At 39.7% G+C, this 18,462-nt stretch overlaps 1 protein-coding gene across 4 annotated transcripts in view; it reads left to right on the top strand.

Annotated features, from left to right (window-relative positions):
• Positions 1 to 6,704, top strand: part of PICALM (phosphatidylinositol binding clathrin assembly protein) — a 113,175-nt gene extending 106,471 nt beyond the window's left edge. For 3 of the 4 annotated variants that reach the window (XM_008587012.1, XM_008587015.1, XM_008587014.1), the window contains one exon: positions 4,821 to 6,704. In XM_008587012.1, coding sequence (XP_008585234.1) covers positions 4,821 to 4,835 — 15 coding nt within the window. In that variant the 3' untranslated portion in view covers positions 4,836 to 6,704. The remainder of the gene's footprint in view (positions 1 to 4,820) is intronic. The other variant, XM_008587013.1, reaches the window with a different exon arrangement.
• The last annotated feature ends 11,758 nt before the right edge of the window (positions 6,705 to 18,462 follow it).

Below are 18,462 nucleotides of genomic sequence, written 5' to 3'. Positions count from 1 at the left end.
TTGCCTTATATTAAAGTTGATTTATAATTCCTGTTCTCTGTTTTTACTATGTTAAACATATTCTACAACCAAAAAAATCTTTGCTCTGGAGGTAAAAGCAAAGATTTTTGGTAATATTAGATTTTTTTTTTCATTTCAACGTACTTTTAAAAGGTTGATTAGAGTAGTGGAGGAAAGGTGGAGGAATATCAGCTAAAAGTTACCATAATCAATTACTTGTACATTTTAGTATTTTTATTTATATGCTTCTCTTGCTTCTCAGCATTTCATTTTTCTATGAATGAGAAAAAAGACTAAGTATGTCTATATTGGACTCTAAGACTGACCACATTGTTTAAAGACATCTTCAGTTGTGATATAAGTCACTTTGATTTGAACAAATGATAAATGCACTTTTTTTTTTTTAAAGCTCTGTGGGAATTTGGGGATAGAGAATAGTATTGAAATAAATGGGTAGGGCCAGCCTGTGGCTCACTTGGGAGAGCGTGGTGCTGACAACACCAAGCCAAGGGTTAAGATCCCCTTACTGGTCATCTTTTTTTTTAAAAAAGAAAGAAATGGGTAAAGGGTATGTTTTGGTTTTGTTTTAATCTTGTTACCATTTTCTGGTGATGGCGTGTTTGTAGTAGTATTTGACTGAAGTAATTGTGATTTGTCTTATGCTGGTTTGTAAAATTTGGTGATTTTTGTGATGAATGTTGATAGTTTTTTGTTTTTGTTTTTTATTCCTTATCCTTGGGTATTTTAATCTTGCCTTTTTTATGTTTCTTAGCAATTCTAGACCATGTTCTTTAATTTACTCATAAGAATGATAAGTAAGGGGCTGGCCAGTTAGCTCAATTGTTTAGAGTTCAGCATTATAACCCCAAGGTCACAGGTTCAGGTCCCTGAACCTGCCAGCTGCCCCCCCGCCCCCCCCCCAAAAAAAAAAAAAAGTAAGGGAGGGTCAGATCTTGTAGTTTCAAGTGACTTTCTTAGACTTCTTAAATCCTGCTACTTCTCACCCACCAGGACCATATTGCCTCTTCATGCTCTTTTGGATTTTTGCAGCATATTTCCTTTCCTTCTCTTTGCTTATTTACTCTCCGAGCTGACTACTTTCTCACCAATGCATGGAGCATCTATGCTTTGGTACAGGTGCTGGGAAGGTGTGGGACAAGGTGGTCAGGGGCTGGTGGGTATCCCAGTCCTTGAAGCTGTGCAGCCAGCCAAACCAGTCTGGTACACAGTTTCATCTACTTGCGATGGATATTGATGATAAAAAACTTATTACAGGGATAGTAAATCTTGTTTTCTCATTGGTGGTATCTATTATGTTTTAATTTGGCTACATATTTATAGATAAAAGACATACGTATGTATGTATTTTACCTATTTAAGAGACTAGTAGAAGTTTTAGTTAAAAACTAGCACTTTTTCCTCAAGGAAAATTGATTCTCTTCAACGTTGTTTGTAAGACCTCTCTCTAGCAGTATGCTCACTCACTGAGAAGAATAGAAGTATCTCCTTTGTCTATATTCTTCAGGGTCTTTTTCCTTGGGCTGTCAGGTCTTCAGATTGCTGCCCTCATGAAAACATGTGATTTAAGGAAACATTTTAATGTAGGGCTGTAATAAGCAGGGTTCGTTGTAATAAGCAGGGTTCGTTGTTTTAACTTCAAGTGAAAGAAAAATCTGCTTTGGAGAAAAACCCTGTTAATCTTGGAGTAAGTGTGGATGTTGGACTGCCTCCAGCTGAGCAACTGATGATTGCTTTACTTGAAATCATTCTTCTTCTAAGTGGTCATCCATGGTTGGGCTGAAGGGAGAGAAGGGGGCATCTTTCCAGTATAGTTACACCTTAATCTGATTCTGCATAGATGATATTTGAAACCTCAAGTCCAGACATGCTTCCCTCTCTTCCCTTCTGTAGCTGCCTGTGTGATTTCATCATCCTTTCATTGTCTGAAAAAGGCTGCAGTATTGTCTTCATTGTCTTTGAACATTTATCTCTGAGAACAAGATATGGATTGGGGAAATGATTCAACCACTGGTGTAACTGATGGTGATTTCTAAACCTGTGAATTGATCTTGGCATCCAGAACAACAGATTACATATACTGGTGATGTAATATTTGCTGAAGCTCATTGGCTACGTAATTCTCTATAGCACATTTCTTAAAAAAATGAAAAAGTAGAAAGAAGTGAGATCACTTTGGACCAGCATATGTTTGCATGTCCTGCAATCATATGCAGAGGAGAAAAAAAGAATTGAGGCTCATGTTGGGTTTGAAATACTCCTAAGTTAGCTTGGTAAAGGAGATAACATACATGAAAATTGACACCACGGAACTGTCTTTCTTTGGGAGAATACTAAAGATATATTACTGCATTCAGTTGTCTACCTGCCTTACAGTATATTCAAATTAAGTGATGAGCAGATTCTAAGAATCACTGTATATTGAAACAGGGAACAGAATAAAGATCTTAAGTGTTCCACTTATTTGGAGCACTATGTGGACAGATGGTGACCCCAAAGGTCCCTGTCTCCTCCTGTAGTACAAGAGGTCTTTAAAAAGTTCACGGAGAGATTTGTATTATCTTTTAATTTCATTTTTCCATGAAGGTTTTTTTTTTTTTTGGTCTTTTTCGTGACCTGTAAGGGGATCGCAACCCTTGGTGTGGTGTCGCCCGCACCGCGCTCAGCCCATGAGCGCACTGGCCATACTATATAGGATCCGAACCCGCGGCAGGAGCATCGCTGTGCTCCCACTGCCACACTCTCCCGAGTGCGCCACGGGGCCGGCCCTGAAGTTTTTGAATTACCCTCATATATGCATCAGATGTAGCGTGTCCAGATAGGCAGGAGACAACTCCATGTGAAAAAAAGGTGTGAGAACTGAGGACAGGACTTTCCACCCCTTATGAAGAAGGAAAGAAAGAATATTGCAGCTAGATATGTTGGGTCTGGACTGAGGTCAGAGTCTGCACAGCTTTGGACAGATAGCCCGCACACAGGAAGCCTTCTTCCCTCAACTAAAAAATCCGTTATGCATCCCTTGCCCCATGCGTCCACCTACCCACAAAGTCTTAACTGTGGGTTAGCTTACACTGACCTTTTTGGGTAAAAGACTTTATTCCTTTGGAATTTCAGAAGCAATAATTTGTTTTCTGAAAAACACATGCCATTGGATACCCTTTAACTTGACACGTGACTAAAACTTTTTAACAATCCCATTTTCTACAAAGGCTGCCTTTATATTTATTAAAGATGACAAAACAAAAGCCACTTCTTCTTTCATTACATTTTCCGCTTTCATGTTCTGTCATTCTGAGATCTTTTTTTCTTTCCCTCTCTCTGTCTTCTTTTCCCCCAGCTGTCGGCAGCATCCAGCCCCTCCAGTCACAGTCCTCACAGAGCTTCAGGAAAGGACCCTTTTGCAGAGCTCTCTTTGGAGGATTTCTTATAAATCACTTTAGGTATTGCTACTTTTGGGGGACATGGGGACTTAAAGTACTTTAAAAAATTACCAAACATTAAGCACAATTCACTCTTCTCCTTCTTTGTTTCTTTAAAGAACTCTAGGTTCCCTTTCCTCCTCCACCTCCTCCTCTTTTCTTTAGGTAAAGAGTAAAAATAGGTCAAGATAGGCAATAAGGAAAAACAACTTTGGCTAAAATGTTTAACATAAATTAGAAGGTATGAAATCAGAACCATCTTACCAGCATAAGCATCCACTGCTCACAGCAGATGGATAAGATCAAATACCACCCTTAAAAACTAGATGTTTTAGTCATTCTTAAAAGAATTGTGCAGAACAGCACAATTCTGTACGTTGCATTTAGAGCTTGATTAGGAGCATCTTTAGTTTTAGTGTAATGGCAAGGATTAGTTGTGAATAAGTCATTTCAACCATTTCTTTAAAGGGTTGTGTTTTCATGTATGACTTTTCATTTAAAAATTGCAGAATTTTTTTTAAATGATTTTTTTTTTTATTAAGGGCAAATGAATACCTCATTTCTTTAAAGGGTTGTGTTTTCATGTATGACTTTTCATTTAAAAATTGCAGAATTTTTTTAAATGATTTTTTTTTTTATTAAGGGCAAATGAATACCTCGGCCCTTTCTGATTAGAAGCATTCTGCATATGATCCACACTGCCTCTGTTTGCTGAAGATAGTGTAATTTGTTCTTCTTGGTGCTCTAACCCACAGTTTAGATGTACCTTCTAGATCTTTGGGAGTTGGTATTCTTCTGATTTAGCAAGTTTATTAGCACATCTACTTCAGTAATATATCTTTGGATGGGCAGTTTAAGGGAAATCATGAGTGAAGTATCTTTGAGTGAACAGTGAAACCCTGTTGAAAAGTATTCTTTTAAGTATCTTTCAGGTTTTCATTTATATTAGTGAAGAAATGGCTTAATCAGCATGATATTACCATTCCCTTTATTATCTCTAACTTATATCAATTGGAAATACTAGTTCAAATTTTGCTTTCTCAAATGAGATTTTATGTGGAATATTTGTGCTTATGGAAAGATTTTCTGAACTTGTCACGGAAAATAGCTCATTGGTTTTCATTCTTCCCCTCCCCCACATGCTACCCCTCAGTTTTTAGTAATTAGAAAGGTGTTTGGAAATCCCTGTAATTATGCTTCAAATATTGAGTTCTGGTACATGATAAGCTGCTCATACTGACTTTATTTTGTAATCAGTTTGTGATAAGCATTTTGTGAACACTTCTAGGCCAGTTGAATGGTAAAGTCCACAAAGAGTTTTTATTTGTGAGAAGACATCCTACAGTGCAGTGAATTAACTTACACACTTATTTTTTTTTCCAGATACAGTTTATGTAACTAGATGGAAGAGAATGGAATTACTCCAGAAAGACAAGTGCTCAAGCAGCAAATCCTTACTTCCGGCGAAATCCAAACTGCTGTCTCTTAAACTCTCCTCTTCCATTAGAATGCTACAGTAACCCAGTGAAGGCCCATGAAGGAAATTGGGACTAGTTTGTAGGAGAATGTATCAATACAGTTTATAAAACCAAGAATTGCCATGATTTAAGACTTAAGATCTGTCTTTTTGGTGACTAACCCTTCAGTTCTTTCAACTCCTATTAATACCCATAATACCCAAGAAAAGCCCTTATTTGGAAAGTGTGAATTTGTATTTGGAAATGCTGCCTGGAGAGAAGAGCTGTGTCCTTTACTGTAATTCAACAGGACTCTTTTTGGGGGGATAAAGATCAAAATTCTTAATTATGTATTATCTTTCTTTTCTCCAGTCCTCACAGATACAGAAACAGTAACTGAAATTAACTTTTCTTTTTAAAAAAATATATTCAGTTTGCAGTAGACATTCCTTAAGTATTTGTATTTATTTATGATTATCAATTTTACGTAACATTAATATTGTATCAAACCTCCTTAAGAAAATGAGTATGGATGTACACAGTATGTTTGATTTTTATCCACAAGAATGAATCTGATTTAGAATGCTTTTCAGCTGACATACAGAGCACTAAATATTTCAAGGCAAGTCCATAGGTCTGAGTCTCTTAAGAATTCTCTGTCTCTATGGGATTTAGGGAATCATTATAAATGCATTAATCCTTATAGTCAATTCCGTGCCTAGGATTTTGCAAGGGAACAGTTCACTGACTAGGAAAAGCACTACATTTTAAATTCAGCATTAGTGCGTTGGGAAGGATCTTTACCGCTTTGTGCTTGGCATGTCATTATTTTCCATTTGACATTAGGGCCTTTCCAAAATGAATGTGAGGAATTGCTTTCACTTCAAGACTTTCCTTCTTTTCAGTAAAACTCTAGGAGGTGTTTCCAGGGGAGGGAAGGGAGACAAAATCCTTGAACCTTTTATTTGGCTCATGCCGTATTATGATCATGTACCTTTTAAATAAGGGGAAATAGTATCTTTAAAATTAATGTCTAGCCAAGAGTTTAGTAACAAAGAATTAAATTGCACTGTTGATCGGTGCTTTGTGTAAATACATCTTAACATTTGGGTAGAGAGGGGCCTTAAGAAGGACAGTTTGTTGTAGGAAAGCAATTCTGTACATGAGTTTCAGCATACTTGTTGCATTGTCTCTGCAGATTCTATTTTTGTTTACAATATTAAAATGTATGTTAGCAAAATGGGTGGATTTTCAAATAAAATGCAGCTTCCACAAAACTTTCGTTATTGTATTCTGGTCTGAGGTACATTTTCTTTTCCTTTTTTATTATCATCAGTATCATCATTTTTTGCTAACAAAAGTATAACCAGGTGATTATATTTGCTGATTTAATAAAATGTAAAATTTATTTTAGTTTTATCGAAATTTCCAAAAAGATTTATCTTTGCTCTTTTTGTTACCTTCTAGATTCTTATTGTTAAACTGAACTACTTACCAAAATTGTTCACTTTTGTCTTTTGGTCAGCTGCCTTCATTCAGGTAAGTTTAAGGGAGAAAATGCTTTTGTGTTTGACACATTGGTACATATGATTATGTCTGCCAAAGAAACCATTGATTGTATCTTGTTGCATATTGAATGGTAATTAGTATTCACAGTACATGATAGAGGGATTAAAAGCTTTGCATTGATAAATGTCTGCATAATATTTGCCATTGTTCGAAAAATTATATAGTCTTTAGCCAATATGCTTTGTTAATTTTATCAGTTTTTAAGTTTCACTATTATTAAACATTTTTATATAAATTGGGACATTGTACTTTTATAAGTTAGCTTCTTTAACATCACAAATTTTGACTTGTCTCTTCTGGTGTTTGAGTGGGTGTTACATTTAAGATCTGTGGCTTGTTTCTTTCCCATGTTTTTTAGTATTTTTCAGTGTGTGAAGTGCTTCATAACCATTTCCATTTTATTATTTTAAAAACTTTTGGGCTATGTTGGACGGCTGTTATCCACATTTTACCCATTTACAGATAGGAATTAGGAATCAGAAAAGAAAGTTGCCCGGGTTAATACCTACCAAGTGGAGGAGACAGGTCTTTGGTTTCATGGTCCATTGTTCTTTCCGTGATGTGCTGATGTTATTTCAGATATATAAACTGAAATGGGGATTGTGTCCCTCTGCAGTCTAGATTCATGGCCCCTTTTTATTCCCAGGTGGTCTTCACATATCCTGCCTCCTCCTTTTCTGATGCCCAGGCATTATTGACAAGGAAGAATGCCAATACATGATAATAGTAACTTTAATCTTAAATGAGTGAAGTAAATCAGCTGTTGAATGCATATAATTACATTAGGTTATAAACCCATGCTTACCCAAACCATTTTACTGCCTAGTTAGTAAGTTGGTAGTGGCTCAAGAGAGAAGATTAGCAGAGGGCAGCCATATCTGTCTGAAATCATTTTCAAATTAATTTTTTGCTTTTGATTTAGCATTTTAAAAATGACATCCCTTTCTTCACCAGTAACTTTGAGTTCATATTTAAGAAGAGGTCTTATGTTAGACTCAGAATCTTTTGCTTCTCCACAAGCCAACAAAATGTGATCCCTAGAAAATAGGCCTTTATAGGATGATTTTCCTTGAACTAGAAATAATTTCAAGGCTCTTTTTTTCTTGGTCATCATGATCCACAAACACATTTCCAAACTTTGAGAATTCAGAGCACTGGTCCAAATGCTTATTCTTCAAAATTCTATGGAGAAAACCAAAAATCTATCTGTTTAGGGTGAGTGTGGCTCCTGCGTGCTAGGTGACTGGGTCAGAGTGTATGGAGAGACAACACTCATCCAAACAAGCTTACTCTTGCCTTCTAGAAAAGACCCTCCAGAGCTTCCGTCAGTGGCCTCTGCAACCAGCTTACTATTGTTTTGCCACACTTGCTGCCTTCCGTGGGTCTGACCTGGCCCTCTGGAGTTCTGCTGTCTGAATAGCGTCTGAAAAAGGCTGCAGTATTGTCTTCCATGCAGTCTCAGAAAATCTCAAGCTGACTCCTTGCTATTATTAAGAAGTGCTGTTCTATTTGGAGTATTACCAAATCGATATGTTTTCTAAGTCTCTTGTATTTCTAGACTAATTTTAGATAAGCACTTAGTAAATGTCCCATTTGTTGTTGGTGTAATGTGCAGGTGAAGTTTTTATGTTGTATGAAACTGCCCACATTGTTAAAAGTTTCGTAAAGTTTTTTCTGTGGTATTTCTTTTGGGGCAGATGTTACTATCTTGAGGCCAAAGGTTAAACTGATTATAGGCAGACAACTAAGAAAGGCAAGATTAGAAAAAGATTTATGGAAACTTTGTTTTCTAATAAGCTTTCATTCAAAATAGCTATTTTATCTGCTACAAATGCTAATTTTAAAGTTAATTTTGAAATAAAAATAGATGGGTGAGATTTACCATGGGAGCCAACCCTTTCCCTTTTTGAGCCTTCCCCAGTCAGGCACCTGGCCTGTCTGTCTTGAACCTGGGGCATTTGGCAGGTATCATGTGATGTGGATAAATAAGCACTGAGTTATCATGCCCTTGACTGGGACCATAGGGAAGGAAATTGCAGAAGTAATGAGACCCCCAACTCCCTACCACTCATCTGGACTCCAGGCTGTCCAAAAAGTTTGGTTTCTTTAACCTTCCAAGAACTCTTTACATGGAAGCATCAAGCACATCACACTGGCACTGCCAGCTAGCTTAGTGGCTGTCTCAAAAGACACTAAATGAAATCTCCATCACTCTGGTCATTTTTGTCCACAAGTAGGGTAGGAATGGAAAAGCTCTTCACTTCTATTTAATTACTTATTGAAGGGAGGCTTCAAAGACCTAAAGGAGGCAGAGGCAGTGCAGTAGTAGGGAAAAGACTCAATGGGAGATGCTAAGCTTATTGCTGAGGTTGGTCTGAGGTAGGTGCAAGGATAGCTATATTCATTGCTTGGTGTTCATAACAATTATCATCCAGAGTAATATTTTACAACTGTACTTATATGCAGAACTTATAGTTCATCGGGTCTGAGGTAGGTGCAAGGATAGCTATATTCATTGCTTGGTGTTCATAACAATTATCATCCGGAGTAATATTTTACAACTGTACTTATATGCAGAACTTATAGTTCATCGTGGACAAAATTTACATTGTGGGTTAAAAATAGAAATGAATTCATCTTATAAAGGTTTAATTAAGCTAGTGTGATAATGGCCTAAAAGCAACACAAGCAGAATAGGACAGAAAGGCTAATAAATGACAGGCATTTAAGAAGACATAGCAACTACAATTCCTTGAAGTTGACACGACAAGCAAACAGAAAGGACATAGTTGGGTGGGAGGGAGGAGAGGGAGGAGGGAGGGAGGTTTCAGTGATGGGCCACAATAATCAACCACATTGTATATCGACAAAATAAAATAAGAAAAAATAAATAAATGACAGGCATTTAAATATATGATAGAGTAGCATTTCAAAATAGTAAAGAAAAGCTATGTAATAAGCCTATTTTACCAGCACCAAATATCTATTTGGGGAAGGGGTGAGGAGAGGGGTGATTCCCTCCAACATGTACCAAAATAAATTCCAAATGGGTTAAAGAGTCAATGTAAGGAATTATAAGATTAAGAAAGTATAGATGACTAAATATTTATAGTCATATAAATATTTATATGACTATAAGTATATAAATAGGAATAAATATAAATTAATAAATATAAGTAGGAAAAGGGAAAATATGGTAAAAACAGTTCAATGAAGAAATACTAATGACCAATGAGAAAAGTTTATTTTTCGTAGTAACTAAAAAATTCAAGTGAAGACAACAATGGTGCTTTCCAAGCGTAAGCCCATTTTAAGTGCTTTTATATGCATGTGTTAATTTAATCAAGTCTGTGAGGTCTGGCTGATTAGCTCATTTGGTTAGAGTATGCTGCCATTAACACCAAGGTCTATGGTTTGAACCCTGTACTGGCCAGCTGCCAAAATACGAGGTTTCTGAAGGAGGTACCTTTTTATGCCTATGTTTTAGATGAGGAAACAGGCCCAGAGAGATTGTTACTGTGTGATCTTTATCAACTCAGTGGTTGAATTGCAATCCTGAATGCCTGTGGTCTGGCTTTGGGTCTACTCATAAACACTCTGCTGTATATACTGGCATATAGGATGCCATTTGCTTATTAAATAGCATCTCTGTGTATGAGTATGAGCAAGAGTGCAACAGACTTTGATTGCTTTTCTAAGGCTGAAGTGAGTTAAGCCAGTACAGATTTTTTTTTAATGGAAATTGACCATAGAAGCCTTGAGAGTTACATACCTTTAATCCAGTAATTTCACTTTTAGAAAATTTACCCAGGGAAATAATCTGGGGATGGAAGTTTGGATAGGAAATTTGTCTTGAATTGTGTTGCATAGGACATAAGTAAAAACAAGAATCTGTATCAAGGTACCTAAGGTCAAATTAATGGAATATGTCTCTCCCTAAAGCCAGCCCTTGAGACCATCCCTGCATCATAAAACAACTTGGCCTCACAGGTCAGTTTGCATCAGTAGATAGTAGATAATTACAGAGATTCTGTGCAGATCTTTATTTCTGTCATCCCATATTAGAGATGAGTCTACATTAACAGGCTCTGCTGATTCTCAGGCCATCCAAAAGGAAGAAGGTATGTTTTCCCCCTCAGGGAGGGCTGGTCTTCACTACAGACAGGAGGGATACTGTTCCAACATGACTGGGAGAACAAGATTCTTCATTAGTCACCCAGTAGAGAAGAGCGTCTTTCATCCATTAGCATTTATTTTGATGTCTTGTAGGAGATTAAGGAGGTAAATTGGACTTCCCAGGTCCCTTGTCCTGTCTTATGGGAAACCACAGGACCTACAAGGCATTTCGTTTCATATTTCTCAGGCATAGTTTCTTGATTGCGAGACTTAGCATACATGTTGCACGAAGTTCCTGCATTTGATAATTTTGTGCCCAAACGTAGCTTCCTGAGAAGGAAAGGGGTGACCCATCACACGGAGGGTTCATGTGTCTGGTTGGCTTCAGCCGCTCCCCTCCAGTCCTGCTCTGTATTAGTTCATTTCTGTTGCTTTTAACAGAATACCTGAAACTGGGTAATTTATAAAGAAATGAAATTTATTTCTTAACAGTTTGGGAGGCTGAGAAGTTCAAAGTCCAGGAAACACATCTAGTGATGGCCACCTTCTATAGCGTCACAGGGTATCACATGGCAAATAGCCTGAGCAAGAGAGAGCTAATCTGCTCACTGGCTCTCCTAAAGCCATCAGAACCACGCCCATTACTCCCATGAATGAATCAGTCCATTCACAAAGGTACAGGTCCTCACAATCTAATCCGAATCACAATCTAAAGGCCCTACCTTTCAATTACCATAATAGGGTTTCCCACCCTCTTAACACTGTTACGGTGGGAATTAAGTTTCTAACACATGAACTTTTGGGGTGACATATTTGACCCATAGCTGGCTAGAATCCTTCAGTGTGTCTGTGTGGCTCGCTGCTTATCGAATATTCAAGGCCTACAATAACTGCAACCTTTCTTGTACCTCTATTGAAGCTTCCGCTCAGGCCAACTTTTTCTTTTCCCTGCCTCTTAACAGAACTCTGGAATTCTCTGCCCCTTTGTAGCTGTATTTCTTTACTTATTTTGCTCATTCAAATCCTATCATTCCAGGGAAGTAAAACTGGCAACTCTGATCATTTTTAGGGACACTAAACTGGGTAGCCCTTTCAGAAAGTCATAAAAATGTTCATATCTTTTGCCCTGTCATCCCACTTCTGTAAGTCTAAAGAAGTCCAAAGTACAGCATAGTCTGTGTAGAAGAATACCCATCACAGTGGTTGACGTTACTAAAGAAACATCTCTACACCAGAGTAAGAAAAGGTCAACGATGAGACCCAGAGAACACACCCCGTTTTTGACAGGGGGAGACCAGGAAAGAACAAGAACTGGAAGAGGAGAACCAGGAAAGAGATGTCAAGGACATAAGTGAAGTAGGGAATGGTCAACACAAGTGAAAGACTGACACCTGCTCAATAAATCCAGCAATTAGTAACTTGAACCTTGTCTGTACCTATACCCAAGTATTGGCAGGAGCAGAAGCCAGATTACATGGAATTGATGAGATGGGAAGTGGAGAGTTATCAAGAAGCTTAGCTGTGAACGTAAAGAGAAAGTACAATAAGCAAAGGGCATACAGACTGGCCAAGGAAGAGTTTAAGACACTTTTTATCCATTCAAACATTGAGTGCCCTCAATGTGCCAGCAGTTACAGGTGTGAGAATCAATAAACAGGACTTTGGTTCCGCTTTCAGGGAGCTTATTTTCTTGTGAGAGTAGATTGTAAGTGATGAGTGCTATGAGAAAAACATGGTGAAGGGATGGAGGTGAGCAGAGTGTGGTGCCATTTTGGATGGGGGGTCAAGGGAGACCTGATGAGGTGACAAAGAAGTGAGGAAGCAAAATGGTAAGATGTGGAGTGTCTTCCCCTCCCCACGTGTACAGGCAGAGGGAAGAGCAAAGGTCCTCCTTGGCCCCTCCAAAGCAGCGAGGTAGCCAGCGAGACTTGAGCAAAGTGAGTTGGTGCGAGCTGAGCTCAGGGGTGGCAGTGGGCTAGGGCTGTCTAGGCCACGCTGAGGCTTGGATTTCTTTCTGAGCTGGGAAGACACTGGAATTGTTCTGCAGAGAAGTTTTCAGAAATTGTTGTTAAAAGGATCACTGTGGCTCCTGTATTGAGACACAAAAGAAACAGACAAACCAGTCAGGAGACTTGTAATAGTCCTCCAGCATGAGCAAAACTTAGGCCCTGTGCGCTGTAGCTAGAGGAACTGGCCAAAGGTAAGAGACAGTCAGATACTCTGCAAAACCCACAGGAGAAAGGGAGCTGCTGAGTGGTTAGGACTGGAGATTGCAGAAAGTCAGATAGAGAGCCTGGAATATGGACTTACGTAGAGGACAATTTGCAGAAATTCTTGTCTGAGAGTATCTTCATCACTGGGAAGCCACTGCTACTTGGGGACTCTGCAGCCAATTTGGGCAAGTTACCTACTCTCTGTGCCTCAGTTTCTTCCATGAAATGAGCATGATAATAGTGACTACTTTGCAGGACAGTTGTATATAATGAATTAATAAAGGAAGCATTCAGAACAGCCTGGCATATAATAAAGGTTCAATATATAATTACCATTATACTTAATGGGATGCAGAATAGCTTGTGGTCAAGACTCTAGATTCTGGAGACAACCATCTGTGTTCAAATCCTGGCTCTCCCTTACTAGCTGGGGGACTTTGGGAGAGTTGCTAAATTTCCCTGTGCCTGTTTCTTCATACGTACAATGGGAATAATTATAGACCCTATTTCATAGGATTATAATAGGGTCAATATATATAAAGTGCTTATGATAAGCACATTTAAGTGTCTGCTATTGTAATACTAAAGGGTTGTTTTTTTTTTCGTTTTTTTTTTGTTTTTTTTTTTTTTGTGGAGGTATCAGTCTTTGGAATTGTCCATTCTGCTCAGGTGCATAGTTGACATGAGCCCAGTGCTGGTGGAGGTCACATGAGTTGCTTCCAAAGCAGAACCCTGAACCCCGACTCCACATGTCTTGCATATGCAAGAGTCCTTGGTACTGAGGCAGCTGTGGTAATACTATGGTTTGGTGTGACATAGCATTTTTTTTGGAAACAGCCAGCCACACATGTATACTTAGGGCAGCAGTTTTAGAGGCCCACAGATACTCTCTAAAGCAGAATATTCTAATGTAGTTTGAGCTTTTTTTCCCCCTCCTTTTTAAGAGAGAATAAATTTCTTACCCAGGCCTTATTTAATGTCTTGCAGACTCCATTTTACTATTGAAAACATTGTCTTCTCATAGTAAACACTCATTTTAGTCTGTAATTAGGATTAGTTTTGGTGTGTATAACAGAAAACTTAAACTAACAATGATTCAAACAAGATGGAAGTTTATTTTCTCTCACACATGAAAGTCTGAACTTGCACAGCAGCTTTGCCCCACATGATTGTTAAGCATTAGGTGTCTTGGTGTTCCACAACCCTCAGGTTGTCTCATCTGCACAATCCAATATGGCTGAACAGCATAACCACAGTCCAAGCGGCAGGATGGTGGAAGGAGGAGGGGGAAGGTGATCCAGAAATTGTGCACAACTTCTGTTCACATTCCACTGGACAGAACTTTGTCACATGGCTATAAAGAAGCCAGGAAATACTCAGTCTTTAATTTTTGTATTCATGTACTCAGCTGAAATAATATATTATTTTGGAAGGGGGAGAATAGATTTGAAAGTAAATTAGCAGCCATTGCCACAGTCATATATTTTTTATTAGAAGAATTGTTCATTTCATGAAGCTTTTCTGGTCAAGACTTCAAAGCCCTACCATGTCACAAAAATATTTCAGTGAAAACAAATACAAAAAAGTGTCAAAATCTTAAAATATGAAAAGTAAGCAAATTCAAACTGTTAGTGCTGAGTAAATGTTACAAGACAAGTTAAAAATACTGGTATGTACCTACTCACCAGATTTTAGGTCCAGCTGTATACCGCATTGACATTTTTACGTAAGTAATATAAAAGTCACAGAAGGCACTTTTTAAGTGGGTAGGAGAAAATGGCTGATGGACAAATGAAATGTAACAGTCAAAGAACATCAAAGAGCTAAGATTACTTACAAATTTGCACTAGAACCTCAAGTGAGGCCAGATTATGCCATCCCTCTGACCAGGCGAAAAAAAATTTTAAGGTAAAAATTCCTCACTGATCTCATTTAGAGTAGTCACACAGAGGGGAACCCAACATAGTTAACTTCCATTCCTCTTAGGAGGGAAATGATGCAAAGCCTAGCATATTTTTATAGCTGAGACTATACAAAAAGACAGCACCAATCCAAGATGGCAAGAGGTCAGCAAGTTGACCACAGGACTAGAGGAAGAAAATGCTGATGAAACCTTATACTAAAAATCTGTGAGGATATCTGAATCTGCAATTACTTAAAAATTTATTTGCTGTGCTGGAAATCTGCACACATTTCTATTTAAAGAATCTTTAGAAGTATCTTGAATGTTTTTAGCACTTACTGAGATCTTAAGGACAGAATGACCTAAAACATAACCAACCTAAAGAGTCAAGGTAAAAAAAAAGTAGCCTTTCTGGGAACTTCAGCCTCAAAGTCATAGGAATAGGAAATGGAAATTCTTAATCGAGTTAAAGTCACTAATATTTAGAAAGCTTCAGTTGCTTGAGGGCACATTTCCTTGCATCTACCACAAAAGCCCATTTATTCCAAGAAAAATACAGAGAACTGTTGTGTTGAGGTCCAGTAAAACAAGCAAGGACCAAGCAGGCCTTTAACAAATAGCCCTTTATTGCCACAAAAATACCCTAGCCTCTGTTCCCTGAATTGCTCTACTGTCTGATTACAGGGCTCAAAAGGAAACAAAAATGCCTCATGCGTCGCCCTCCCCCACACACATGAGAATTTTGGAACTGGGTTTACTACTTGCCCTTACAGCCTGATGTAGATCAGCAGATGCAGGGTGGAGCCTCTCGGATCCTGTTGGGGCCAGACCACGCCCTCACACCAGACAGTGGCTCGTTCACTCTCACCAGAGGATGTAGCAAGCCCCTTGATAAGTGTGTAGAGCCCAGCTGTCATCAGAGACTGGTTTGCACCTCAAAGCATGCAATGGGTTGCACACAGGCACTGCTCTGTGTGCCTTCATATAAGGGCACTGTAAAGACAACCAGACATCTTTGGCTTTATCCAAAGAGTTTTTAGAGATTACTGTTAAATGTCAATAATGTGAGAAATGCCCTCACCTGTCCAGTACCAAAGGATGGACATGGAGACACGAGGTACAGCAAATCGAGACTTTAATTATGGCCTTGCAAGTTTCGGGGGTCTGAAGGGCAGGCACACACAAAATGGTTACATCGAGTAATTTATTCCCTAGTGCACAAGGCCCTCCCCCCTCTTCCTCATTGGCTGAGTACTATGGGATGCACGAACTTTCCAAATGACGCCTAAAATTTATTATCCACTTGCAAGGAATTCCTTTGTCTTGTGGGCTCAGGAAAAGCCTGCAAAAACGGCCCACTAAAGCCCTGTGAAGAGAGAAATACCGGGGAATGAAGAACACAAAAGGAGCTAGCAATTAATTACCATCACAAGGAGAGCTTTATCTGTTCAGCAACCCTCTGGGAAAAGAAAAGGGGTTAGTAACTAATTACCATCTCAGTAAAACACCCTCAGATAAGTCATTTCTGAAAATGAATCACTGAGATTATTTTCTTACAAGTATTTCAACTGCCATATATTGCATGTCTACTATGTGCAGTTTACATGCTCTCTTTGTAATCTGTAAAATAGTTCTGCAATAGGGAAATTAGATCCAAGTATAGATGAGGAAACCAGGGCTTAAAGTGGTTGACTGCCCAAGATTCAAAGGCAGCTAGCCTCACCACAGAACGTGTTTTTCAATACTCTCTCTTTACACCTCGATTTCTTCAAGCCTGTCTAATTTCTGGGGCCAAAATAAGCAATTTACTAGCCCGAGGGTAAAACTGCCACCATCCAGTCCCCATCCCCCCAAATCTTGATTAAAAGATTTGCAAAACTCACATGCTTATTCTGAGAATTAAAACCTACTTAAAATCCTCCTAAACTACTTTTGATTTAAATTTCTTTTTCCAAAAGTATTACTAAAGGGGCTAATAATAGAACAGTGAGAGTTAAACACATGGTACGCCCAACCACCCCACCCACAATAAATAGCTATTCCTGTCTTCTCCTGTCCGGCCTTAAAAAAAACACCACCTGGGCTGACCCTGTGGCGCACTCGGGAGAGTGCGGTGCTGGGAGCGCAGCGACGCTCCCGCTGCGGGTTTGGATCCTGTATAGGAATGGCCGGTGCACTCATTGGCTGAGTGCGGTGCGGGCGACACCACACCAAGGGTTGCGATCCCCTTACCGGTCACGAAAAAGACAAAAAAAAAAAAAAAACTAACACCACCTTAAGTGACATTACAAGCGGCGCCATTAACGTGGGAGCCTAAGAGGGCGCCAGGAGGAAGTAGGGTGGGAGTGTCTGCGGGAACCTTGCCTTAGCCCTTTTTGGCCAAATATGTGCTTCCGTGCTTGTGAACACTGCGTGATTGCAATAGCTAGGCATTGAGACAAGATGCATAGTCTCGTAACCTTTAAGTTGATTGGAGGATGTAAAAACCTCCCTTCCCCATTTGCCTTTAAAAGCAAGTGCTTGTGTGATAATAAACGGAACTGCTCGACAGAACCCCCACCACATCTGAGTGTCCTTTAACTAGGCTGGTTGGGGCCAATGGCTGTGCTCACCTTTCTTCACGGCTCTCTTCCCCTGTCTCCTTCCAACGGGGATGGAGGGAAAGAGGAATCTGGGCAATTTGCTCACCCACCAAAAGGAACAAGGTTAGGTCTGTTTGGGTCGGCCGGTGGCGGACCTGACAGAGTGGTTCCCCGTGTGAGGCATTTTTTAAAACTCGTGGGTGAAAGGCGAGTGAGTGAGGCCCCCGGCTGCTCGGTCCTGAAAGAGGGTCAACGAAGGGTGATCAACCAATGGAGTGGCCCCTGCAACCGCGGTAGTTGCCGTGAAGTAATCCACCTGCGTGTTAGGGTGAGTACCATAACAGGGGGAAGTCCCTGCACTTCTCTGCCTTGTTGCTTCCCTTTGTCCCTTCCTCGCGGGACAACATGGGAGGTGAGTGTGGAAAGAGTGACAAGACAGCCTGCAAGGCTCTAAAGTACATGATAAAAAGCAGAGGCCTAGAAATATCTGACTCCATGGCCATCAATGCCTGGTGTCATGTGGTGCAGGTGGCCCCTTGGGCACCTTTATCCAACTTGTTCTCATATGAGACTTCGGACTGGGTTCAGACCCTGGCTAGAAAGAATGAGATTAGTCACGGGCTAGACCCACCCTTAGGGTTCTACCTAACCATCTCTGCCCTAAAGCTTTGCTTCCATCCTGAGCATCAGGAAGGGGCAGAAAGGGATTGGGCACAGTTTGATGAGGAGAGAAAAAAGGAAACAAAGCTGCCAATGCAAGGCCCTGAGCCACTGAGTGATACCTATTCTCCCACCCTACTTCCTCCCGGTGCTGGCTTAGGCTGCCACGTTAATAAGCCCTTTGGGCCCATAATGGCACTGCTTGTAATGTCACTTAAGGGGGCGTTAGTTTTTAAGGCCTGACATTCTTCCATTTTCCTGCTTCCTTCTATGCTTGTTATTGCTGGCGACTGAAAGCAGCAATGATATCTTAGGCTCTCTGACTGGACTGTGAGCTCCTTGAGGAATGGGGCTGTCGGGCTCTTTTATCTGTCCATAATCCTGCAGACTTGGCCAATTGTTGAGCTCAGGCTGGGTCTGGAGCTCACAGGCCCCTCACACTTGTTGTCCAGACTGGGTCACAAACCCTTCACAAGCCAGGCTGGGTCACCAGACCCCTCACATGCAGATCTGTGAGCTAGGTAA

This window comes from Galeopterus variegatus, unplaced genomic scaffold (assembly GCF_000696425.1).
Source record: "Galeopterus variegatus unplaced genomic scaffold, G_variegatus-3.0.2 Scaffold4213, whole genome shotgun sequence".
NCBI lineage: Eukaryota > Metazoa > Chordata > Mammalia > Dermoptera > Cynocephalidae > Galeopterus > Galeopterus variegatus.
The sequence above is the reverse complement of the archived record's forward strand: the minus strand, read 5'-3'. Positions and strand labels throughout refer to the sequence as shown.